The 26,353-nt window shown below is 46.6% G+C and overlaps 1 protein-coding gene across 1 annotated transcript in view; it reads left to right on the top strand.

Annotated features, from left to right (window-relative positions):
• The window catches only part of LOC144752985 (E3 ubiquitin-protein ligase TRIM39-like), a 462,903-nt gene that overhangs the window by 63,568 nt on the left and 372,982 nt on the right, over positions 1-26,353 (top strand). Inside the window, exon 3 of the mRNA XM_078640794.1 lies at positions 6,921-7,151. Within this exon, the coding sequence (XP_078496920.1) occupies positions 6,921-7,151 (231 nt within the window). The remainder of the gene's footprint in view (positions 1-6,920; positions 7,152-26,353) is intronic.

Below are 26,353 nucleotides of genomic sequence, written 5' to 3'. Positions count from 1 at the left end.
TCACTTGACCCTATTGCGGCTCCAGTATGGTATGTGGTCTGTGGAGTCATACCATCACCTATATGTGCTTCAAATGCCTACACAATGTGAGTTACTCCTCTATGTGTTTGTGTACTGTACACTTCTCACCTGTCCACTACTGAAGTACAAACCACTTCGATCTCACGTCTTCCACCCCATGGCTTACCAGTGTGTGAGCCTCCCCTCCAGTGCATAGTGTGACACTATGCTGTGTGAGGCTGATCTGTGTACAGGAACAATGTGCCACTCAGGACAGTTCCACAATTAGTTTAGTGTTATTTTCTTGTACTATTTTGCAGTCATGGTTGCTCATGTGCAGTGCATATGTTTGAGCAGCACAGTCCTCTAGTCATGTTTTTTGCATATGGGTTTCCCTGAGTTGTGCATCTATGGGTGATGGGTAAGATGTATGTGTGTTTGCTGAGGTACTGCTATCCTTCCTGAGTGTGATGTTCTCTGTGTGCTGTGATGATTTGTGTTGTGGGAGTTCATGGTGTGTGTAGGAGAGTAGGGTCTGCTTCCTCTGGTCACCCCCACTTTTTGCTGTGATTCTCTGGTTTTTCAACTTTCGTGTGGCTGTAGGCCTGCTAATCAGACCCACAGCCCAGCTGTTCTCTCTCTAAATTGATACCATGTACTTTAGGTACATACTAGATTGGTTACTGGGTCACCCTTGTGAGCCCCTGTATAGTGTACCATAGGTACCCAGGGCATAGGTGCACCTTAGGCCTACCAGGGGCTGCAGCATGTATTGGGCCACCCCTGGCTGGCCTTCCAAACTGACACCACAGGTCTGTGCACACAGCCTTAGGTAAGGTGGTGTAATCACCCCTTACTTAGATATAGTATACCTATATCTACCTTTACATATAGACACATATACACCTATAAGCCACTCCTATGGTAGGCCTCGCCAATCCTGGAGGCAGAGTGATTGGTTTTATGCGTGAGGGTGCCCTAGCATGAGCTGAGCCCATCTGCAGCTTTTGGAACCATCTCCTTATAGCTTGTCTATGAAATAGCCATACCATATACTCTTAAGTGCATTATAATCCGCGCGGTTAATGCTAACTTTGGTTTGGCTTTATCAAAACATGTTGTGTAAGGTGTCAAGCACTTGGGAATACTACGCCCCCACCCCCCCCCCCCACACCAATTCTGGCAGCGGGGGTAGCATTCCACCCTTCTAGATGGAGAAGACATGTAGTTACTGGTTTACCCGGTTAAAGTTAAACAAAGCCTCAGCATCACAAAATGGATGCTGCTGCCACAGACACAAGTCTGACCTCCTGTTGATGGGGGAACTCTGGCAGGGGAGGCCTGGACAATAGATTTCTGCAGACAGGGGTTTTGTGTATTGGGGCAGGGAGGGCTGCATTCAGTGAATGCATCTAGACACTGCCTGGTGCACACAAGGTGCTCCATGCATAGCCCGGTTCAAACCAGTTGCTGGGGCACACCAGCCCCAACTCTGGCGTGAAACTGGACAAAGGGAAGGGGGTGTAACCACCCCCTTCTCAGGTACACCTAGTGAGGTAATCCAGCCCCCTTTCTTAGTATAAGTATAGGAGCTGTGTCCCCAGGACTTTAGATTATCCTTGACGGATATATGAAAGACATATCTTGGACCTTCGACATTCCATTCTAACTGGAAGATGGAAGACATCTCACTTGTGGTCAAGGGGTGACCACCATGTGCAAACAGGCACCAACAGCAACTTTGTCTGTCTGCAGTTTCAAGGCTCCCGTCGAAATCTGAAGATTCTGCAACACAAGAACTGGACTTCCAGACTTCTCTGACCTGACCCACATCCACAGCGAAGCAGAGACACATGGCAGACACGAGAGACATGGGACCGGACATCTTAGACATCCTGCATTTTGCTACCTGCACTCCTTTCCTGAAACCTCAGTTACGTTGTGCAATGGGAAATGAGAAGCCCCAGCCCCATGCACCATTTGCACCGAAGCTCAGGCCCCCACACTCCACGAGAGTCCCGTGGGCCCCACCTTTGCATTTGAGCTCGACGTGTCTTCCCCATTCCTTGCCTATTGGCTTCTGAGCCCCCTGAAGACCTTCCTTTGAATTTCATTTTCTGTTCTGGTTACTCCAGAATTGCTCCAGCTTCCCTGAAAAGGAGAAGTGCCACAGACCTTGCTGGTCTGCAACAGAGCCAATCTCGACATCCTGCATGGGTTGCGGTTGCCAAGGCTTATTGCGTCCAATTCAGATACTGACACCGCAGTCATCTAGATCCATTGTGGGACAGCTCGAATCCAGAGCCTGGTCATCGTCAATGCCTCCTGGACCTCGTGGCTGAAGAGACAAACTCACCTTCTTCACCTTAAGGCACCTGGCATCGCCTGGTTCCTTCCTGGTACCTTCCTGGTCACTGGCTAGTGACCCAGACTTAGTTCCCTCTGCTTTCAGGTTCTTCACATCTTCGATCCACCCTTGGATCCACCCGGACACTTTTCTTCTGGTCGCCTGCAGCACTTCTTTGCAGCTCTCCATTGAAAACGACGACGAAACTCGACACAAAAAGACACCTATGCACCCGGCTTCCCTGGGTGAGGTAATATGAGTACTCCGGTGTTCCCGTGGATCTTGACTCTCAAAGTGTCCTAATTTAAAAGGGTTCCATCCTAGTCCATCCAGAAGTGTCCTTAAATTGTATATTTGTAACTTCTTCGTTTAACATAGAAAGTCAATGGTAACCCCTGGGCCTCCTACTTCCTGACCTTTGGTTGTTTAGTGTAGCCCCAGCGATTCCACCGGCCCCAGGCCTGCTTTCTAACTCTCTTGTGGTACTTATATCACTTTCTTAGTATATGGTTTGTGAGGCCCATGGGGCATAATGTATACTGTGCAACTTATCGTATGTTAACTGTGTGACTTGTATTGTATTTTGACCTCCGACCTCATAAAGAGTGCAGAGGGGTTGGGTTTAGATTAAATACATATATATTCGATATATACATTGGGTGGTGTCCTTTCATTTGGTATTCAATGGATTACATATGGTAAAACAACTTGCTTAACTCGCCTACTGAAGTCTTAGCATGAAGACTGCTGGTTCATGCTACCTCTAGGATTGCTTTCTATAAGGTTGACTTTACAACCACCATCAATAAGGGTCGATTAGACTGGTGCAAGGTGCCCACTAGAACTAGTGGACATCATATGCCAGGCTAACTTCTCACAGTGTGGCACTCAGATATGTGTGCTACTGGTTTGGTTGGTGTGCACACACTGCTTGGTGTGAATGCAGTACTGTCAATGTATGCTGCCTTGTACTTGGCAGGTGTGCTTCCCCCTGATGGCCAGCTACGTTTGCAATGTGATGGATTGGTTTGTGCATCTGTTGTGTTTTTTTGGTGGATGTATGCAGTGTTTGGCCTGCCTTGGCTCTTTCTACTGACAGGTGCTATGTGTGTGTGATGTTTTATTTGCATTACATTGTGTGTGAGTAGTTTGTGCATTGTGATATATTCAGATGTGTGTTGCAAGTGTAGTGTGCATCACTTGTGTGTCTGTCACATGCAGCAAGGTGGATTCTTGTTCATGAGCTTGTTTTGAGTGCACAATGGTGGTTTGTCCTCCTATTTTCGACCTGTCACTTGTCAAGATGGTGCATGTGCATGCTTGTGGTACACTATGACACCATGTTCACTTGATGACTGGTGTGGTGTCTCTGTCTGTGTTAGCTGATTTGTCCGACTGATCCAGTTAGTGTTCATGATTGGCTTTTGATGATGCAATTCTTGTTTGTGTTGGGGTATGGTGTCTGTGCATAGGTCCTGAGTGACAATGCTGTGTATTCCTGTTCTGTCTAAGGTCACATTGCCTTTCCACTGTTTGGTTGCAAATGTCTGGGCTTGTTGGATGTCTGTGGGTGTTGTTTGTGTGTCAGCATTGATTCAGGCATCCCTGAGTGTGAGTCTGACATTTGTGGATGCACCACAGGGAGTGTGATTGGTTGTCAGTGAACTGACAGGACATCATTTGCACCATTATGTGTGTTTCTCACAGATGTTGAGTGTTGCAGATGTGAGGTGGATAGAGGAGGGGTGTGTGGGAAGGTCCTACTTGTATTTGACAGTCAGGGGGTGTGACAATGAGCCATGTGTGTTGTACTGATGACATACACATGTCAAGTAAGTTGACATAGATGTGTGGATGGTCACTGTATGACTTCAGACACTTCCTATAATTCCTGTGCCTAGGCATGACTTGCCTTGATGTATCCCTGAGTTGTTGCACAGAGGTCACTGTGGTTTTATGTCACTCACTGTGCCATCCATGTCTGATTTGATGGCCTAAGGGTGGTGTGAAATGTTCCTTCTCTTGCATGTGATGTACACATGCTATGGGGCTTGCTCTATGGTTTTCCAGCACTGTGCTCTTCACTATTGGCTGGCCCATTTATTGTCCTCCATTGCTGCTGTGTGAACAGTTTAGTTGATGTTCATATAAAGTGTGAGTCTTCATTTTGTAATTATACTCAGTTTGCTTCACATGAGTGAGTGGAAGGTAGGTGTGAGGAGGAGGTTTGTCTGGCCCCTGAGCTTCTGTACAGGGGTTTCCTCTTCACCCCCACCTTCCCAGTCAATCTCCCTTGTCCTTTGATGTGTGAGGTGCAAAGTCTGGCTACACATGGCAGATTAATTGTGCATGGGGGCACAGGAGAAGCAGACAGCATGTGCCCAAATGGGTGTGGGAAGGGTGAAGGTGGAGTCCTGTGAATCTGGCCGGACTGCCCATGCCTGGTGCTGGCCCTGCCTACTACATTGTGCACAGGTTTTCCCACGTCTTCATCGCTGCGGTGACGTGACGGGGCATTGCAGTGATTGTTCGGTTGATGGGTGACCCTGATGTGGATGGGTGAGTTTCTAACAGGTAGGACATGTGTGGGTACACTGGGGCATATGTTCCTGTCCCCACCAGAGTGTCTGATGTGGACGGGAACCATATGTCAGCACAGGAGTTGTGTTTTGTGGTTGTGGGCGGAGTTGTGTATTTGCGTACCTGCTGCGTTGTCCACAACGGTGCATTATTTGCTGGTAGTGGATGAAGTGCAGCACCGGGAGGGCTTGAAGAGCAGGTTTCATAGCGGTCAGGAATGGGTGGAGGGGACTGGGAGTCGGGTTTTGCTCTCCGCTGTAGTGCTTTCGCCGTCTCTGGGTGGGTGGATTCTCCACTGCGGTGTGATGGGCTGTTTGCAGCATCATGATTTGTACGGCGGACGGGACATCATTCCTCATAGCGGTGTGTCTCTATTGGCTCCCTCCTCCGCGGTGGGGGACGCAAATTCCTGGCGGTTCATGAAACCCCGCAGCGGATGGAAAATGGTCTATGTTTGCCCATTGTAATATGGCCGGCACGAGGACCGCTGTTGGAGTGCGGATATGGACATTTTCACCCACCGCCAGCACCGCGGATGTGCCTCCGCCCAGCATCCTAATGAGCCCCTAAGTCTGGGCATAGTTCGCTATGCGGAATTCCACGAAGTGCAAAAAAAACTTCGCCGCACTAACTGGAGCTCTGCAAGCAGCGGAGTGCATTAGTTAAATGCTGTACGTAGTGGTTTTCAGTGCCAGGTGCTTGTCCACAACGTGCAATCATCACAAACGGCACCATACACAGCACTAGTGGGCGTTTCTTCCTTTCTGCCGCTAGAGTAGATTTTAGAGCTGCAGCTTTCTCAACGCGAGCGGACAGTTTCTCAAAGTGAGCTGTTCTGACCATGGGCAACCACTCACAATGAGAAATCTGACTGCCCGCATTAATAAATTTTTCCAGGAGGTTGATTTTCCACACTCGTGCTCGTCAACTTGTTGTTGCCATTCGCGAACAAGGAAAAATCTTAGTGGGAGATGGATTTTCCTCACTTGTGCTCGGCAACTTGACGTTGCCGAACGCGAGTGCGGTAATAAAACTGTGCTCCGCTGATTGGAGTTTTCCGAAACTCCGCGAGCTCAGCATAACGCGGAGTGTTGGAAACTCTACAAACTCTGCGAGCAGAGCGGAGTTCACCACCCAGGCTTACTGATAACAAGCACAGGCTCTTGCCCTCAACTACAGTGTGACATGCCTCACCTGAAAACACACAATCTCCTAAGATACGCTGTGGCCAATCTCACCTGATAATACACAAGCTCCTGTTCTAAGCCACAGTGTGAAAAACCTCACCTGACACTAAACAAGCTCCTGTCATAAGCTACAGTGAGACATACCTCACCTGATAACTCCAGTCTCCTATCCTAGGATAGGACAAGATGTATTACAAACCTCCTCACTCATCCTCTAACCGGTGCAGTAACATTGATTTATCTGGTTATTCTCCATTTATAACAGAATACATATAATTTCTTTATGATTTTGAAACTAAAATTATGACATCTGTGCTTCCCCATTACTCTGAATGAGGGTCATAGCAGGATACCCCCTCAGCATCTCCTTCTGGGTGAACTGGCTGGAGAGAGGCAGCCCGCACTGCCCACATCTTGTTTCTTTCATCCCAAGGGCTGAACCCTCTGGACCCCACTTCTTTTATATGCTCTCCTGTCAGTCACAACGACTCATGCTTGACTTCAGCCAAACTCTCCACTCAGCCTGTCTCTAGGTCTTTGACTGTCTCTGACTGCGGTGGGTTTTACTCCTTGTGCTTTCTCCATGGATTGAGCTTCTCTGCAGCTTCACAAATTCTGCCCTCTCTACAGTTCGTGAGGTGTCTGGGGGAGGGCAAGAGTTTGAGAAGGACGAACAATGGTAGAAGGGAAGGTAGTAAGAGATTCCAGTTGAGAAATGAAGAAAACCGCGCTAGTGTTCTGATATCTCACCTGATACTTGTAGGATACTTTTTAATATCTAACCAGCTTTTCTTTGCTTCTGACAGAACAAGCTAAGAATTGAGAAGAAGAAAATTGAATCTGAGTTTGAAAAACTGCGGCAACATCTGAAAGAAAATGAGCAAACGCTGAACAGGAGGCTGAAGGAGATGGAGAAGAAAATTAGCATGATAGAAAATGCAAATATCACCAAACTGTCCAATCAAATCACCTCTCTCAATGCCCTGATGACAGCAATAGCAAAAAAGTGTGAGGCGCCGGCGTGGGAACTCCTGAAGGTGAGATACCATTTGGGAAATAAACAAAAGAAGGAAGTGAAATATTCATATTTTGTATGAATTATTAAATGTATCAGCAGATCACACATGATCTCCTGGCTAGGGTCAATGCATAGTGGCCCCATGCACTCGGAGAGCCGCACACAATATAGAGTCATGGATAATTTACATTGTCCTATTTATTTTATTTATTTTATTTGTGTATTTTGTAAAGTGCGCAGCTGCCCCAACGGGGCGTCCCGGCGCTAATAGATATGGCAGCAGAAATTGTGAGATATCTAGTTAAAGGCAAAAGAGGTGGGTCTTGAGAGATTTAAGGAATACAGGTTCTCTCAGACATGCCCGGAGGGATAATGGGAGTTTATTCCAGCGTTGAGAAGCACCAACTTCAAACGATTTCCCCCTGATCGGGTTTTTTTTAATCTAGGGGTAACAAGAAGAATTTGGGAATTCGAACGCAGCGTTCTGGAGTTATGGTAGGGACGAAGGCTAATCTTCAGATGAGCTGGTCCTTTACCCTTCATGGCTCTGTAGGCCAGAGTCATAGCTTTAAACTCGCATCTCTTGTAGATGGGGAGCCAATGTAATCTGCGGAGGTGTGGAGTAATATGTTGTCTGGGAGGAATTCCCTCAACAAGACGGGCTGCAGCATTTTGTACAGTCTGATGTTTGTTACATAGACCAGCCGTAAGGCCTAGGTAAAGCGCATTTGCGTAATCGAGATGGGAAATTATCAATGCGTGAACCACAGTCTTACGGCAGTCGGTAGGCAAGATAGTTGATAAGCCTTTTTATTGTTTTCATCTTGGCAAAACCAGGAAGCTGCTACTGTTTTCACCTGGGCACTAAAAGAGAGGTGACTGTCCCAGCGAACCCCAAGATTCCTAACTGAGTCTTTAGGTATGGGGGTTGACTCAAATCTTCCGGCCACCATAGACTGGGTTCCAGGGGGGGTGGTGAGTTAAAAACCAGAATCTCCGTTTTTCCGGCATTGAGTCTCAGAGAATCAGAGTCCATCCATTTCGATATCTCCCTGAGACATGATTTCAGGGTATCGAATGCCGAATCAGTGGGCTCATCAAAGGTGAAAAGAAGCTGAATGTCATCAGCATAGGGAGTAGATTTAACACCGGTCTGTGCAATCATTTCAGCAAGGGGGCTAAAATAGACATTGAAGAGTAGCGGGCTCAGGGAAGAACCCTGGGGAACCCCCCATTTAAGTGGTCTGGCGGAAGATGTATAAGGGGGGTATATACCTGCTTAGTACGATAAGATAAAAAAGAAGAGATCCACTTCAGCACGGTACCGCCTATGCCCAGGGCCCTTAACCTCTTCAGCAGAATATTGTGAGAGACGGTGTCAAATGCTGCTGAAAGATCCAGCAGCACTAACACCGCCCTCGACCCGCGGTCCAGCGTCCATCTCACCGAGTCAGCCATTTTGATCAGGGCTGACTCCATGCTATGGCCGGACCAGAAGCCATGCTGAGAGTCATGCAATAGCCCATGAGACTCTATGTAATTGGCAAGCTGAGAATGGGACAAGTTTGCCAGGATTTTTGCAGGGGCTGACAAAAGGGATATTGGCCTGTAATTACTTGGGTTGTCTGGGTCCGCATTGGGCTTTTTCAGAATGGGAACTAAGGAGGCATGCTTCCATTTATCAGGGAACCTACCCGTTCTCAAGGAGTCATTCCAGATGGGGTTAAGAAAAGGATTGAGTAGAACAGCCAGAGCTTTATATTGCTTCGCCGGCCAGGGATCATTAGGTGATCCGGATTTACATTTAAGTAATTCTGCAAGGGTGTCTTCTTCTGAGAGATCTGCAAATTCTAAGAAGACGGGGGACAGCGAGTTCGGAATAGTCAATTCCTCCTCCAATCCTGAGGAGTCAGTTTTGGGGAAGGAGGCATATATAGTTTCTATTTTTTCTTCAAAGAATTCCGATAATTTATCACAGAGAGACTGGGAGGCATGTTGGCTCCGGGTAATCGCTTGAGGGTCCATAAAAGATCTAACAATGCTGAAAATCTCTCTGGCGCCATTACTGGCTTTGTTGATTCTAGTGGCCAGATAGGCCCTTTTGTGCTCCACAATCAATCTGCGGTATTCCTTAAAGGCCGTCCTGTAGATAGCTTTACTTCCCAGAGAATACTTCTGCCTCCAAGCTCGTTCCAGGGCTTTACACAAGGCTTTTTTTTGGCGAAGATCGTCATAATACCAGGGGGCTGTAGGAGCTGACCTATAGGTTTTAATGGGTTTTAAAGGGGCCAAAGTCTCCATGGCCTGACTTATCCAGACATCCAGATTGGCAATATGCATGTCTAAATCTGAAGCTGGACTAGGCTGCGAATTTATTAAGTGTTCCTGGAGTGATTCCAGAGTAATACAACTCCAGTTTCTGCCGGTTGCCTTAGGAATCAATGCGGGTTCAATGGAGTGAGTTATATTGATCACAAAAGGGATAAGGTAATGATCAGACCAGATCACTGGTATAGGGTTAGCTACTTGGATGTTAGGCAGATTAGAACATATCAGGTTCAATGTGTGACCAGCTTTATGGGTCGGTAGCTCCACCTTTTGCACTAAACTACATGCCGCTAGCGTGGAAATTAAGCTATTACTATGAGGGTAAGACTCATTTTCCACATGCAGATTAAAATACCCTAAAGCCATAAAATTAGCGTAGCGTGAGCTAGCCTGGATGATGTAGTCCGCCAAGGCAGGCAGATGAGAAGTGCTGGAGTTAGGAGGGCGATAAATCAATAGTCCTGAGCAGGAAATTGAAGGGGATATCTTAATACAAAAAGGCAATCCCTCAATGCAATCGATTTGGTCGTATGAGAGAATTATAGCCGTCCATTTGGATTTATGAATAAGTGCAACCCCACCCCCCTGTTTGCCATTGGATCTATTGGTGCAGATAATACTGTAACCTTCCGGTATAGCCAGAGTGATAATGGGGTTAGTGGTATCATTCAGCCAAGTTTCGGTTAGAAAAAGAAGGTCCCAGTTGTTATCCTGGAGGGACTGCCAGATGTCGTCGGCATGTCTAACCAGAGATCTACAATTCATCATTGTCCTACTTGATGCTGAAAGCCCAATTGAATATACAAGCAGTGGAATTTGCAGTGACCTCTTACAGTGTTATATACAGGTTAATGCAATACACCAAGCAATCCTAGTGACAGTAATTAACATATAGAGACAATGGAGCAAAATGTGAAACAAGCATTGAAAATGTAACAGGTCTTGCATTTGCTTGAGTTACTGCTATCGGCATTGTAAATGACAATGGGCCAGATGTAGGTAGCCAAATACCGGTCGGTAACGGCCGATTTCGGCCGTTACCGACCGGTATTTGGCTTTTGAGATGTAGGAGGGTCGTTATTTACAGAATCGGTATATTTACCGAATCGGTAAATTTACCACTTCGGTATTTTACCGAATCGGTAAATATACCGATTCTGTAAATCCATATGTAGCTGACACTCCTAAGAGTGCCACAGGCCCTTAAGAGTCGGTATTTTATCACACAATCCTATTGTGTGGTAAAATACCGAATTCAGATGTGCATGCACATCTGTGCATGCACACCTGTGCAATGTGACACACAGACATGCCCTTAGGGCATGTATGTGTGCCACATGTCACACAAGCCTGTACTTGGGGTGCTAGAGGGTGTCAAAGTGACACCCCCTGCACCCTTGCAAGATTCGGTATTTACCGATTCTGTAAATACCAAATCTGTATTTCCTATTGATTCCTATGGGCTTCAAGGCCCATAGGAATCAATGTGAAATACCGATTCGGTATTTACAGAATCGGTAAATACTGAATCTTACCGAATCGGTAATTGGAAAATAAGATTTACCTACATATGCCTCCTTCCTATTTACCTACTCTTAAATACCGATTCGGTATGATTCGGTATTTAATAGTCGGTAAATAGGAATTACCTACATCTGGCCCAATGTCTTTTACCCATGTGTTATGAAGCATATGTATGCTACCGGATTCACACTTTGCAAATTGCACGTAGTACAGTACCAACACTGTGCTTAATCACGTAGTAGCATCTAAATCAACAATATTCTCAGATGCTTTAAAACCCTTTCATCAAGCATTTGCATTTGACTCGTGAGGGACATCTAGTAACCACCAGTTGAACTGCAGCTCTTTGTAGAATTCTTTTGATATTGTATACTATATAATATTCACTGCCCACTGCTAATCTCATCCCATAATGCTTTGCAGGGCCTTTGGTTAGGAATGTTTTTTTGCTAATAACTGTGTTTGGGTTTGTCCTAAGAGGATAGGACCACAACTAAATCGTTCAATAAGATGTGCTTTTTTGTTTTCAAGGCATCTGTTTGGTACTCCCCCTAGGTTAGGGAGGATCCCAAAATCATCACATCTCCCACTGCTTGCTAATTTTTCAGTTTCACCTTTGTTAAAGTACTACATGCACTTTAGCATATAAAGATAGAAATACTTATTTTATCATATCTAGTCATGTACAGGAAGCTTTGTGCATTTTTTGCACAGTACAGACAAGTACACAGTGTAATCAGCTACACTACTTGTATTACGTGAAGCTAAGTGTAGTTCTGCTACGCAAACTACGCTAATTGTGCGGTGTGGAGTGGATTTGTGTAATGGAAATATGTGGCATAAAGCCAGGCTAAAACAAATTTCAATTTGTTCAGTGACAACAAAGAACGTTAGGGTACAAATGTAAATAAATAGGTTATTAAAAGCAGTTGTTCATAAAAATAATTTTAAGTCATTTTAGAAAATGTGTTTATTAGTCAAACTCCATTGTATATCGAAATTCGTTGGAAATAAACTTCATCAACTCTTACAGGATGTACTACAATTATTCTTGCCAGCTGCGGATTGCTGCGGATTTGATTAAGACATGTTCAATTCACCAATTAGAAGCCGAAGTTTTAAAGCAACCCTTACTGGGATTACCACTAGCATGACAAAAATCAGTGATGTTCTCTTCCCATACAGAAAAAAATGATAAAAGTCACCAGATGACTGTATGTCACTAAAGATGCAATATTCCTGGGCTTTTTCTTGTGCAAATTATTCTTTTCATGTGTTATTGTTCAAGTGGATAAACTGAAAATAACTACAACTCCCAGAATGCATTAGGTTGTAAACCAAATCCCAGGACTGGGGCATTGCTACTTTGATGATGTGGTGTAGTTTAGTAGCCTTTGTGTACCCAATGTGAATGCCTCCTTTTCCTGCAGAGCTTCAGAATCGAAATGAAAAGTAAGCTTTTAAAATGAACTGTGTCCAGATAACAAATCTGAGACCCAGGCAATAGTGTAAACATGGTGAGCTGGAGGCCTCTGCATAACTACTGCCATTTTTGTCTGCTGAGGTCATAAGTCTCCCGGGTTAATTTCTAAAAGGTAAACAATAAGCTTACACGGGTCTGTAAGGTCAGACTTTCCCATCACTGGATCCCTAAAACACACCCATTGCTGTAAACATAAAAGTTAGCTGTGCATACAAAACCCCCCAAAAATGGCTAATTAGCACATTCTTATTTTATAAAAAAAGTTTAACGTCTTCCATTGTCCTTGGTAGTGCCACTCGTATCTGCAATTATACCATTCTATTGTTTTTCAAACCACGACAGTGCCAGGGGATGTGTCGTAATGGCCAGAGCTGCCTACTGTGGAGCTGGAGAGCCAGATTTGAGCCTCGGGTCGATTTACCATCCAGTTATTCTGGGCAAATCATTTCAAATCTTCGTGCCTACCAAAAATGAGCGTGTCTGTCTGTAATGCAATGGTGTGAAGTGCCCCGATACCTTTGGGTCGAGTTCGGCTATATAAAACTGCAGCTAAAATAAGTGAAACACAGCTTAGCAATAACACGCGTCCAAAGGTAAATCTGCTCTAATGGATTAGGTCAGTTGTATGCGGTGTTTGCTACCTAAATGGCAGTGTAGGTTTTTTCTCCACATGGCACTTGACAGACAAGCCCAAGAATTCCTTATACATGCAATACATCTATCTTCCACATTATAGCTTTAAAATGGCTTTACTTAGATGAGGCTTTTAACACATCCCTTCCTAGATTTCCGGGGTGCACTCTTCTGGGACTACCAAACCCTCTGACCTTTCACCTCCTTTTATTGAGTGGCAGACAGATCGCATTGGCCCTATTAGTTGCGCGTCAAGTAATCCTAGCGCATTGGGAAAACCAACTGCTCCTGAATTTAGTGCTTGGCTGCAGAAATTATGGCTTGCTTTGGCCATGGAACACTGTCCCTTGTTTCTGAGAACTATGCCGAGTTATGGGCCCCTTTCCTACACTTGACATTGAAGGAACTGAAAGAGATCACCTGTCCGAAATTCTTACACATTCTTCACTTGTTGCCGCGGCCATGAGAAGGCAAGCAGGCCCCCTTTCTACCACTTTGATCCTAGGGGGGGGGGGGATGACTGGCGAGGATGGCGGTGTAGGGGTGGGGGATAGTTGCTTCATAATGTTTTGTCTTTTCTATTATCAGTCAGAGGTATCAGTGCAGATTAAGCAAGAATTAATACAGATCACGCTGCGGGCCTCCGGGTTGTAGGCATACAGCTGTGTATGCACAAGTGAAGCAAACGATGCCAGACAGTGGTTGTAGGCGAAAGCTGTGTTACTTGATTCTGACTCTCTTTTAATAAAAAGATTGGTTCCATAAAATGGCGTTACTGGAGGGCGGGAATGCAGATGGCATGCTCGCTCACAAATAACAAGCATTTGCAATGCAATAGGTCTCGCATTAGGAAAGTGTGAGCTATTGGTATTGTAAATGACAATTTTTTTTAATATGTGTTGGCTTTGAAAATATATAAATTAATAGCATTGTTATTCATCAAGCCAATAGCTTACACTTTCCTAATGAGAGTCCTATTGGCTATGGTAATGCTTATTGGTAGCAAGCAAGGACAGTGCTGTTGTAGTGCTGAGTGATGATGTGGTTGGTCTGAGTGATGTGGTGTTGTATTAGAGTGATGTGGTGGTGTACTAGAGTGATGTGGTGGTGTATTAAAGTGATGTGGTGGTGTCCCAGAGTAATGTGGTGGTGTCCCCGAGTGATGTGTTGATGTCCCTGAGTGATGTGGTGGTGTCCCTGAATGATGTGGTGGTGTCCCCAAGTGGTGTGGTGGTGTCCCTGAGTGATATGGTGGTGTCCCTGAGTGATGTGGTGGTGTCCCTGAGGGATGTGGTGGTGCTCCTGAGTGATGTGGTGGTGTCCCTGAGTGATGTGGTGGTGTCCCTGAGTGATGTGGTGCTGCCCCTGAGTGATGTGGTGGTGCCCCTGAGTGACGTGGTGGTGTTCCTGACTGATGTGGTGGTGCCCCTGAGTGATGTGGTGGTGTTCCTGAGTAATGTGGTAGTGTCCCTGAGTGATGTGGTGGTGTATTAGAGTGATGTGGTGGTGTACTAGAGTGATGTGGTGGTGTATTAAAGTGATGTGGTGGTGTCCCAGAGTAATGTGGTGGTGTCCCCGAGTGATGTGTTGATGTCCCTGAGTGACGTGGTGGTGTCCCTGAATGATGTGGTGGTGTCCCCGAGTGGTGTGTGGTGTCCCTGAGTGATATGGTGGTGTCCCTGAGGGATGTGGTGGTGCTCCTGAGTGATGTGGTGGTGTCCTTGAGCGATGTGGTGGTGTTCCTGAGTGATGTGGTGGTGTCCCTGAGTGATGTGGTGCTGCCCCTGAGTGATGTGGTGGTGCCCCTGAGTGACGTGGTGGTGTTCCTGACTGATGTGGTGGTGTCACTGAGTGATGTGGTGGTGCCACTGAGTTATGTGGTGGTGCCCCTGAGTGATGTGGTGGTTTTCCTGAGTGATGTGGTGGTGTTCCTGAGTAATGTGGTGGTGTCCCTGAGTGATGTGGTGGGGCCCCCGATTGATGTGGTGGTGTCCCAGAGTGATGTGGTGGTGCCCCTGAGTGATGTGGTTGTCCACCTGAGTGATGTGGTGGTGTTTCAGAGTGAAGTGGTGGTGTTTCTGAGTGATGTGGTGGTGTCCCTGAGTGATGTGGTGGTGCCCCTGAGTGATGTGGTGGTGTCCCTGAGTGATGTGGTGGTGTCCCTGAGGGATGTGGTGGTGCCCCTGAGTGATGTGGTGGTGTCCCTGAGTGATGTGGTGGTGCCCCTGAGTGATGTGGTGGTGTATTAGAGTGATGTGGTGGTGTCCCCGAGTGACGTGGTAGTGTCCCTGAGTGATGTGGTGGTGTCCTTGAGGGATGTGGTGGTGTCTCTGAGTGATGTGGTGGTGTCCCTGAGTGATGTGGTGGTGTCCCTGAGAGTTTTGGTGGTGCCCCCGAGTGATGTGGTGGTGTCTCTGAGTGATGTGGTGGTGTTCCTGAGTGATTTGGTGGTGGCCCTGAGTGATGTGATGCTGCCCCTGAGTGATGTGGTGGTGTCCCCGAGTGATGTGGTGGTGTCCCCGAGTGATGTGATGGTGTCCTTGAGTGATGTGGTGCTGTACCTGAATGATGTGATGGTGTCCTTGAGTGATGTGATGCTGTACCTGAATGATGTGGTGGTGTCCCTGAGTGATGTGGTGGTGTCCCTGAGTGATGTGGTGGTGTCCCTGAGTGATGTGGTGGTGTTCCCGAGTGATGTGGTGGTGGCCGAGTGATGTGGTGGTGTCCCTGAGTGATGAGGTGGTGTCCCCGAGTGATGTGGCGGTGTCCCTGAGTGATGTGGTGGTGTTCCCGAGTGATGTGGTGGTGTCCCTGAGTGATGTGGTGGTGCCCCTGAGTGATGTGGTGGTGCCCCTGAGTGATGTGGTGGTGTACCTTAGTGATGTGGTGGTATTCCTGAGTGATGTGGTGGTGCCCCTGAGTGATGTGTTGGTGCCCCTGTGTGATATGGTGGTGTCCCTGAGTGATATGGTGGTGTCCCTGAGTGATGTGGTGGTGTTCCTGAGTGATGTGGTGGTGCCCCTGAGTGATGTGGTGGTGTCCCCGAGTGATGTGGTGGTGTCCCCGAGTGATGTGGTGGTGTCCCCGAGAGATGTGGTGGTGTCCCTGAGTGATTTGGTGGTGTTCCTGAGTGATATGGTGGTATCCCTGAGTGATTTGGTGGTGTCCCTGAGTGATGTGGTGAAGCCGCACAGAGACTGAAGCTAAGAACATGCAGGGTTGAGTGCTACAAAGGGCCTTCAGTTTATCAAAGCACAGAATGATGGAGCCGGGAAAAAGCAAGGGGAAACAGGAAAACACAAGGAGAGTGTATAATGATAGAGGCAGCGAGGGCTGGTGCTTGGACAGCAATCAAGTACGGTGTTGAGAAGGCACTGAATGGGAGAACACGGAAAACACCCAGGGCCAAGAAAGGAAGATGCAAGCACACGAGAGAGCAGGCGGAGACCAGAGGGCAAGGAGTAGCAAGCAAAACAAGCTCCCGGCATTGCTGTGGCGGGGGAGCGGGAGCGCATTCCTTTGAAGTCTGATGCGGGGGCTAAAAACATGTAATGCAGTGGATTTCTGGTTGGGCCCTGAGGGGGCGGTGGAGTGCAGGCGATGCCAAATGCACTCAAGTGGATCCTTGCTTACGCCCAGGAGGCACTAGGTAGTGTGTGCCTCGACCAGATTACGAAGAAGGAAGAAGTCTGGTGAGTCAGTATACACAGTGCTTAAAATTCTACAAACAAAACATAGAGGAAAGTCGTTACAATCCCATTAGTGGTGGTTAATGGTTAAAAAAGCAACAAACTAGTCCTACACACATGGTCGCGAAACAAAAGAAGCATCTAACAAGTCCAACACACCACCACACACATCAAACATGAACACGGACACGGATAACCAAAAAAGTTCCACAAAAATACTTAAACACACAAGCAGACGTTTTCCAGTAGTTAGTCCCTACTCCATAGGCATAACAACGCACTGCAAGAGGGACAAATCAACAAATAACCCACTAGCATTAAACCTCCTTATTGTGGTGATATGCTGTCACTTTAACCCCTTCTGTGCTGGCGTCGGCCAACGGCCGTTGCAAGCACTACCTGTGGGGTGCTGCGCACGACCATTGGCCGACGCAACCCCAACCGCCCCAACCGCCCCATCGAACGCCCGCACTGCGGTGGAATTTCCGCTGCGCTAAACGGATTAACAGTGATGCTCTGCTCAAATAGGTTGATTAGATTACAGCCAAGAAGCTTCCTGAGAAATGGCTTCATGTAAAGGGCATTAAATGAGTTTGACAGAGAACATCCAGAACATCCCTTCGAGGGTGACAGAGAGCCACACTCTAAGGGGGAGAGAGAGCATCCCTCCCATGGCAACATGTCTCTCCGATGGCGACAGAGAGCATCCCTCCGAGTGCGATAGAGAGCATCCCTCCGAGGGTGACAGGGAGCATCCCTCTGAGGGCGACAGAGAGCATCCCTCACTGGCTCTACAGCCAGTTCTGAAACTGTCGAAGTTGAAGTTGTTTATAAAGACCATGACCTGTCAATATTGGTACAAACATGTAATTCACCAATTAATCTAACACATGTTCAAATTACATTTCTGCTTCTAGGACAATGATAGATAATAAACCAACGTTTTCCTGGGTTACCAATGTTGCATATAGTTTTGTGTCAGTGAAGATATGAATTGGGGCCAGTAAGACCCACAGTCCAGGGAGGCTCATTCTTCTTACAAGAGAGGACCACTCTTACCTCTGTGAAAGAAGGAAGAGATATCATATGACTTTTGACTCTACATGTCCTCAGGAAGTATTGTCACATGGCCTTAACCCTGAAGACATTACAATGTAGTGTAGTTCCTATATTCCCAATAGGCTCTGCGCATTGGAATAATATAAACAGCAGTGTAGACGTAGGACTGAGGTCGACTAGGTCTCTACTGACTATATTAGACTTAATTAGTTTTGCCAGCTAGCTCAGAGGTCACTAGAAACTTTCTCGAATAAACAAGGAGGAGTTTAACTTCCCTGGATAGACAGGAAGGGATTAGGTCTGACAACCATAAAACATGACAACTTTGCTCCCTCAGAATAAGAGTGTATCTCTAGAGTCGTGTGAAAACAATAGACAATTATTTCACTCAGTCAATCATGCGTACTTAGTTTCACCAGAGTGCAGAGAAATAGAGAGACGGGCGTTTTCAATAAAAGGTGTTATTTATTGAGCAGTCTTCTTTCTCATGCAAGAGAAATGAATTGCCACAATTGCAATACTTATTATAAAGTAAAGTGCGTACAGTAAAAGGAGTATTATAAAATAATAATGTAAAAGCATTGATATGGTTTCTTAGACATATGATACTTTAAAATGGATAAAATATATACATACATAAATACATTGACTAACGTACTCAACTGGTGCTTCTGAATACGCCTACCCCGGTGTACCTGACCTAAGCCTAATACGTGGTAAGGAGTAAATAAGTAGCAGTTTAAGTTAAGTTGGTTTTGCTAAGAATCTGAGTCAAGAATTCTCTTTAAGGGTTTAGTCAGCTCCGTACCTGGGTAATAGAAAGCAGGAGGTCTGGTATCTCTTTCTCAGGACTCGATATCCCAGCAACCCGCAAGGGCGGATGAAAACACCGGAGCTGGATTTTCTCGGCTGGAGAAAAAGACAGCGTCTTTCTCAGTGCGTCAAAGGGGAGGGGCGGCGTCCGTGGGCTCTCGCATCAGCTGGGCTCTCGGGCAAGGAGATAGCCGCTCTGCTCCAAACCACCGTGTGTTTGCTTAAGGCAACTGTTGGTATATATACCTGAAAGGTGCCGGGTTTGACGTAAGGTTGGACATAAGACGTCAATAAAGATGTCACTAAGAACTGGCCGTTCTTTCAGTGCTCACAGGAGTTCTAGGACAAATCAAAACAGAAGCATGGGGATGTCCCAGGTTGCTGGAGGTTTGCTTTGTTTAAAGAATGCATTGTACTCTCTAGGAGTCTGGGGAAGTAGCCTTGCTTAATTTGACTGCATGGGCTACAACTAAATATGGATATGATTCTTATGCCTTTATAAGGATATTATTTATTATAGCCATACAAGGGAATAAATTAGGAATATTGAATTAGGGTCCTAGATAGAAATACAACAACAATAATTGATATCACTGTAGTTCTGTATTAACTGCATGGCTAAAGTGAATCTAGTCTTAAATGTTTATGGGGACGCATTTCTCCGTATAGATAGCTTTATGCTTTCTCACAAAGGGGTCCTAGCGATACTCCGGTCGGTTCATGACTGCGATCTCGGTTGCAGTCTGGACAATCCTTTGCAAATTTGTAATGTTGCAAGTTCATCTCCGGCCACCAGTATTCTGATTGTAATACTTTTAGAGATTTTGCGATCTCCTGGTGTCTTAGACCCAATCCCATATGTGCGACTGCTATTAAAAAGACTCTCCTGTTCGTGTTTGGAATTACTCTATCCGCCACTCCAGGGATTTGAGCAAAAGGAACGGAGTTTGCATCAATTATGTATGTATAACTGAGTGGATAGTTTAGAGGTAATGCTGCATAGTCGCCTTTTAAAGACGCTTTTACCGCCAGCATTGTTTCTCCGTCTATGTATTTTTTAGACCACTTTTTTGTGGCTACGGAAGCCGGTTGAACCGCTTCCGCTGTGGCTCTGAGAGCCAATGAATTCCCTGCAACGTGAACGCCATCACGTCGATGACTCAGTGTATGTATCACGTGAGTCTTTTGTAGTTCTTTCTGTAAAAGAACTACTTGTTCCCAGAGCTTTTTATGCTTTATTGTGGCACCTGTGTCATCTTTTTAACCATTTTGAATCCAGGTCTGCATGTCATTATTGTAAGATTTTACGCAGAAATGCGAATCGTACACTATTAGTGTCGGGAATTTACGATCGGCATTTTCAAGCGCCATCTTTAAAGATCTTATTTCAGCTCGCTGAGTTGAGCATTTTCTGAGTGATTCAGTTTTGGTAATTAATGGTCTGAATTTACCAAAGCGCCAGCGACCTTTAACAATTGTGCACGCTGCGTTGTAGGATTTCTTCTCTACATCATAGTGTTGTGTAAATCTGTCCATGTAGATTACACATGTGTATTGTTCGAGAGGCAGAATTTCGATTGGCAGAGGATATTCTTCTTCATATTCTAGATTTTCTAGTTTTTTCATTTTCGGCTCAAAATAGTATTTCACATCTTCTGCAGCAAGAGAATTTTCCCATTGTATCCATTTTGGATCTAATGCCACGGCAGTCAAATTGCGTGGGCTTGTTAATGCCTCAAGGGCTGACTCTGCTGTTAAAACAGTTATTCTTTTGCCTTTGGCTTGGGCTCTTTCTTTTGCTACAGCAGTTTGAACCGCAGTTAGAATTTTTTCAGTAGAACTGAATTTCATTTCAGCTTGTGTGTACAAGTGTGATTTGTAAGCTATTGGTACCGTTTCTCCCTCATTAGAGGTTAGGTACGTGAATCCGCATCTTCCTGGGATGACTCGGATTACAAGGTTGCGTATGTTTTCGCGTGTTTGCAATTTTGTTTTAGCTAACATGTCTGTTTGTAATGATCTTAACATTTCGGTGTGTTTTTGAGTCCAATTGATTGGTTTGAAATCAGGTTTTATTAATTCATATAGAGCTGTGGTTCCCAAACTGTGCGCCGCGGCGCCCTGGTGCGCCGTTATCAGGAGCCAGGGGCGCCGCGCACATGTGGGAAAGAAAGTGTGAAAGTCACACTAAGAATGTGTCACTTTCGCCCCCCTCGCCTCCGTGATTAATTGGTTGATCTGCCCCTAGTCTCTGCCTTTCTGAAGCAGAGCATCACGGCGACGGGGGACTCGGCTACAGACATAGCTGTGAGGCCCGCCTGCCAATGAAGATCCAGGCACTTCTTGCTGAAAGGCAAAAGATGATGCCCATAATCCTGCATTTTGGCGCCTGGCAGATCTAACCATTCAAAAAGGCAATCAACTCTTTCAGCTGCTGATGAGCTGTGAAAGAGATGCCAGTCAGTGGCAGAAAGGAAGGTGTTGCAGCACAGGAGGGGGTCATGCTCCTTGTGGAGTCACGAGCACCTTTGGTTATTTAGATGCAAATAACATTGAAAGAGTAAATGAAACGAATTTGTTCATTTTTTCCCCTCAATTTTTATATAGAGCAAACCCAACCCAAACATTTTGGAGTGCTTTACATGAGCACTAATGACATTTCATAAGGACATGTTCCTTTTTTAGATATGGAGAGATTAAGTGATTTGCCCAGGATCACAGGATGTTGAGCCAAAACCAGAATCAAACCTGATTCCTCAGTACCAAAGTGGTTAGCTCTGACCTCAAGCTCCATCTTCTCCCCTCCTCTACCCATGCTCAGGACCTGTCCAGGGAGTACACTCTTAATATCTATGTCATACATCTGTGGTTCCCAAAGTGTGCGCCGCGGCACCCTGGTGCGCCGTGAAGGGAAGCCAGGGGCGCCGCGCCGCTGTGCAGGATGTGGGTCTGAAAAAAATATATAATTATCCTCAAAATGTGAAACTGCAAGCTGCCAATTTTGGAGCTGGGGAACCGGGTTCGACCCTCGACGTCAGCTCAGAATCCTGTGTCATTCTGGGCAAATCACTTAATCTCCCAGCGCCTACAAAAAAAGAATACATGAATGTATTCTTGTGTAACGTGACTGTTGCTCTTCGGTTCGAGTTTGCGCTATATAAATCTGCAGCAAAAAAAAATCCAGCCGACCAAAACACAGAAAAAGGGTAAAACTTTTCAACTGTCAAATGACATTCACAAACGTTCTTATTATGACGGCTTTTTCAAATTCATGTGCAACGTAGTACCAAGTCCATTATCAGGCAGAAAAATCACATTATTGATGACATATATTTTGGATTCTTTAAATGGTGGAATAATTTAATGATTGGGAGAGAGAGAGGGTGTTTGTGCGCTGCTTAATAAACCTGTGGCGGTATCCCAGTGTTCTCTCTGGGAGCATAGATCCGCATAAAATGACTATCTTTAACCTCCATTGGTTGGGTGGGTGCAGGGTGGGGGGCCTGGTGGAGAGCGTTGGGTGAGTGGGTGCAGGGTGGGGGGCCTGGTGGAGAGCCTTGGGTGGGTGGGTGCAGGGTGGGGGGCCTGGTGGAGAGCGTTGGGTGGGTGGGTGCAGGGTGGGGGGCCTGGTGGAGAGCGTTGGGTGGGTGCAGGGTCAGGGGCCTGGTGGAGAGCGTTGGGTGAGTGGGTGCGGGGTCAGGGGCCTGGTGGAGAGCGTTGGGTGAGTGGGTGCAGGGTGGGGGTCCTGGTGGAGAGCGTTGGGTGGGTGGGTGTGGAGTCAGGGGCCTGGTGGAGAGCGTTGGGTGGGTGGGTGCAGGGTCAGGTCCTGTGGAGAGCATTGGGTGGGTGGGTGCAGGGTCAGGGGCCTGGTGGAGAGCGGTGGGTGGGTGCGGAGTCAGGGGCCTGGTGGAGAGCGTTGGGTGGGTGGGTGCAGGGTGGGGGGCCTGGTGGAGAGCGTTGGGTGGGTGGGTGCAGGGTGGAGGGCCTGGTTGAGAGCGTTGGGTGGGTGCAGGGTCAGGGGCCTGGTGGAGGGCGTTGGGTGGGTGGGTGCGGGGTCAGGGGCCTGGTGGAGAGCGTTGGGTGGGTGGGTGCAGGGTGGGGGGCCTGGTGGAGAGCGTTGGGTGGGTGCAGGTTCAGGGGCCTGGTGGAGAGCATTGGGTGCGTGCAGGGTGAGAGGCCTGGTAGAGAGCGTTGGGTGGGCCCCTTATGCCTTGATGCAGCTGCACTCTGCCAGCTTCTGTCTCTCCCTCACTCCTCGTTGAGGGGTCGTTACTCGTGACTGCTGCATGTTGGAAAGTGTGAGGGGAGAAGGGTGCAAGGCAAAGGAGAGAAGGGTGCAAGGCAGAGGGGAGAAGGGTGCAAGGCAGAGGGGAGAAGGGTGCAAGGCAGAGGGGAGAAGGGTGCAAGGCAGAGGGGAGAAGGGTGCAAAGCAGAGAGGAGAAGGGTGCAAGGAAGAGAAGGGTGCAACGGAGAGGGGAGAAGGGTGCAAGGCAGAGGGGAGAAGGGTGCAAGGCAGAGAGGAGAAGGGTGCAACGGAGAGGGGAGAAGGGTGCACGGCAGAGGGGAGAAGGGTGCAACGGGGAGGGGGAGAAGGGTGCAAGACAGGGGAGAAGGGTGCAAGGCACAGAGGAGAAGGGTGCAAGGCAGAGGGCAGAAGGGTGCAAGGTAGAGGGGAGAAGGGTGCAAGGCAGAGGGGAGAAGGGTGCAAGGCAGAGGGGAGAAGGGTGCAAGGCATAGGGGAGACGGGTGCAAGGCAGAGGGGAGAAGGGTGCTAGGCAGAGAGAAGGGTGCAAGGCAGAGAGAAGGGTGCAAGGCAGAGAGGAGAAGGGTGCAAGGCAGAGGGGAGAAGGGTGCAAGGCAGAGGGGAGAAGGGTGCAAGGCAGAGGGGAGAAGGGTGCAAGGCAGAGGTGAGAAGGGTGCAAGGCAGAGGGGAGAAGGGTGCAAGGCAGAGGGGAGAAGGGTGCTAGGCAGAGGGGAGAAGGGTGCAAGGTAGAAAAGGGTGCAAGGCTGAGGTGAAGTAGGGTACAAGGGGAAGGGGGAAGGGTGCAAGGTGCAGGGGGAAAGAGTGCAAGGAGGATGGTGATGAAGTTAAAAACACAGAGCTCCTTGAGCCTTTCTCTAGCCTGGTTACTTTTAGTGGGAGTGCTTTATACTAGTCTATGTATGCATTGAGATGTACTTTATAAGATCTTTGTGATTGCAAATAACGTTTTATGACAGTGATGGCTACTCCCTGAATCCTTCATCACGTCTAGCCTTGATTCTTCATGTAGACCAGTGGTTCCCAAAGGGTGCGCCGCGGCACCCCGGTGCGCGGGTAAAAACATGGTGGGGAGCCACGGCCAACTGCCAATTAGGTCAAGGGAGCCACGGGTCAAAAAAGTTTGGGAACCACTGATATAGAGGTTTAACCCTCTCTGCATAATTTAGAATGTATGTTCTTCCGAAATTCAGGAAACCTAGTATTGATTGTAAGTTCTTGAGCGTTTTTGGTGCGTGGAGTACAGCGCACTTCTCTAAGAAGTTGTCTGCTAGGCTCTTGCCTTCACTTGATAATTCATATCCTAAAAATAGGACAGTTAGATGGGCAATTCGTGACTTTTTAAAGTTGAATTTGTAACCCTCAGCTGCGAACACAAGTATTATGGTGTTCACTCTTTTCAAGTGAGTATCCAGGTCATCATCTGTGAGATAGATGTCGTCGACATAAGATAATGCTTCATCATCATATATTTGTAGTAACTCTGTTACTCTTGCTGAGGATAATCCTGGGCTATTCTTGAATCCCTGTGGGAGTCGACAGAAGTGTTTTTGCAACCCCATTATTGAGAAAGCGGTCAAATACCTGCTTTGAGGTGCAATGTTTTGACAAAAGAATCCATTAGAGATGTCTAATGTCGTTTTGTATTTTTTGCGCACGATGTTATTCATTAGTGCTGCACTGTGTGAGTTTTGTACTGCAAAAGTTTTGCAACATGAGTTAAGGTGTCTGTAGTCCAACACTAGACAATATGAATCGTCTGGCTTGGAGACAGGAAACAAAGGATTGTTCATTTGTGAGGTGCATGTTTCAATCACCCCCTGATATTCAAGTTGATCTAAGATCTCCCTGACTTGCTTTTTAGCTTCTTGTTTAACTGGGTACTGCCTTTGTGCAGTGGGTTGACATTTTAACTGGATTTTGTGAGGAGGAGAGTCCTCATCCCATCCTACATGATTTTTATATAATGCAGGGGCTTGGGCCACTGCCCATTTTCTTGCATATATGGATTTTTTATGAGTTGAAATATGATTTGAGAAGGCAGGCATAATCATTTCTTCGCCATGAGGGCACTCCCTGACAAACTCTGGTGGCCAGTCTTTCTCAGCTAACAAGATGTCATAGCCTTTTGAAAGGTTATCCCGAAAGAGACCCCTTACTTTCCTAGTCTTGTCCCCCTCTATACGTAATGTTATTTCGTATATTTTATGAGGTTTGCTAACTCTGGTATCTGCAGTTTCCACTTGAATGTATTCATTCGTGTCCACTGTCTCCAGAAGATTCATCAAGATCTTGCGAGCTATGGTCACTTCTGCTGCGCTGTCTATCATTGTCTGAGCCCACTCTACGTTTTTCAGTTGTGTCCTCAGTATCCTCAGCATGTTTTATTATTTTAATCCTAGCTACCTTCTTTCTTGGAAATTGTAATTTTTTACTTTGATGAGCAGGTTCCTTGTCTTTGGACTTGGCGTGCTCTTCTTTGTGTTCTGACCGTCCTCTTCTTTCCGATTTCTGTGAGGAAGTCTGAAAAGATCGAGAGGGAAGTGTATCAATATCTTGATATCTGTCAGTTTTTCTCAATTTATCCCTATCTCTAAGGTTGTATCTTTTCTCAAAGGGCTCCCTCTGGGGAGACTTGTCACCTCGTTCTGGAGATCTATCTCTTCGTTGAGGAGACCTTCCTCTGGATTGGAATCGTTTTTCCCTGGGAGTGGATTGTTTATTTCCATCCCAACTCTTTTTTGGAGTATTTAGATTATTTTTAATAAATGTTTTTTCAGGATTTTCAAGTAGTTGGGGTTTTACTGGTTTCCCACCCAAACTATCTCTACCTAGTTCCTGATAGGATTTTTCTATGATTCTGGCAAGTTCAAAAGGTTGTTCTGCTATATCTGTTTCTTTCAATTTCTGGCAGATCACCACAGATGCTGATTCTCCTTTTATGTTGGCTAACAATAGAGCCGAGACCTGCTTGAAGTCTTTCAGTAATTTCATACCCAGAGTTAAAGCAGGTTTTGGACAGTATTCATTTTGAATCTGTCTTAGCACATCTGGTATTACCGCCATAGACGGAACACCATGTGTTTTTGTGTAAATCGAAGCAAAGACTGTGCCCCAAGTGTCACAGTCCTCCACATGTGGTGCGATCCCCATTGGAAGACAGATAGTCAGAATTTGTGTTTCTCAGTAGGCATAGTATCAGGAAATACTGCCTCTATTTGAGTGATTTTCTGAGCTAACCAGAATGGAATTTGTTCCCGTTTTGTAGGTACTTTACCAAGACATGATTGTATGTTCTGTGGTGTAATTTTGTTTGTGTTCCCCTGATGAGGGGTCAGCTGTGGAATGTTGATTGCTGGTTGGACCGTTGAAGTCCGCATTACATATTGGACTAATTGTCTATGTATTTTAATTAGTATTTTTAGCTGAGT

This window comes from Lissotriton helveticus, chromosome 5_1 (genome assembly GCF_964261635.1).
Source record: "Lissotriton helveticus chromosome 5_1, aLisHel1.1, whole genome shotgun sequence".
NCBI lineage: Eukaryota > Metazoa > Chordata > Amphibia > Caudata > Salamandridae > Lissotriton > Lissotriton helveticus.
This window is presented reverse-complemented; position numbering and strand designations above follow the sequence as displayed.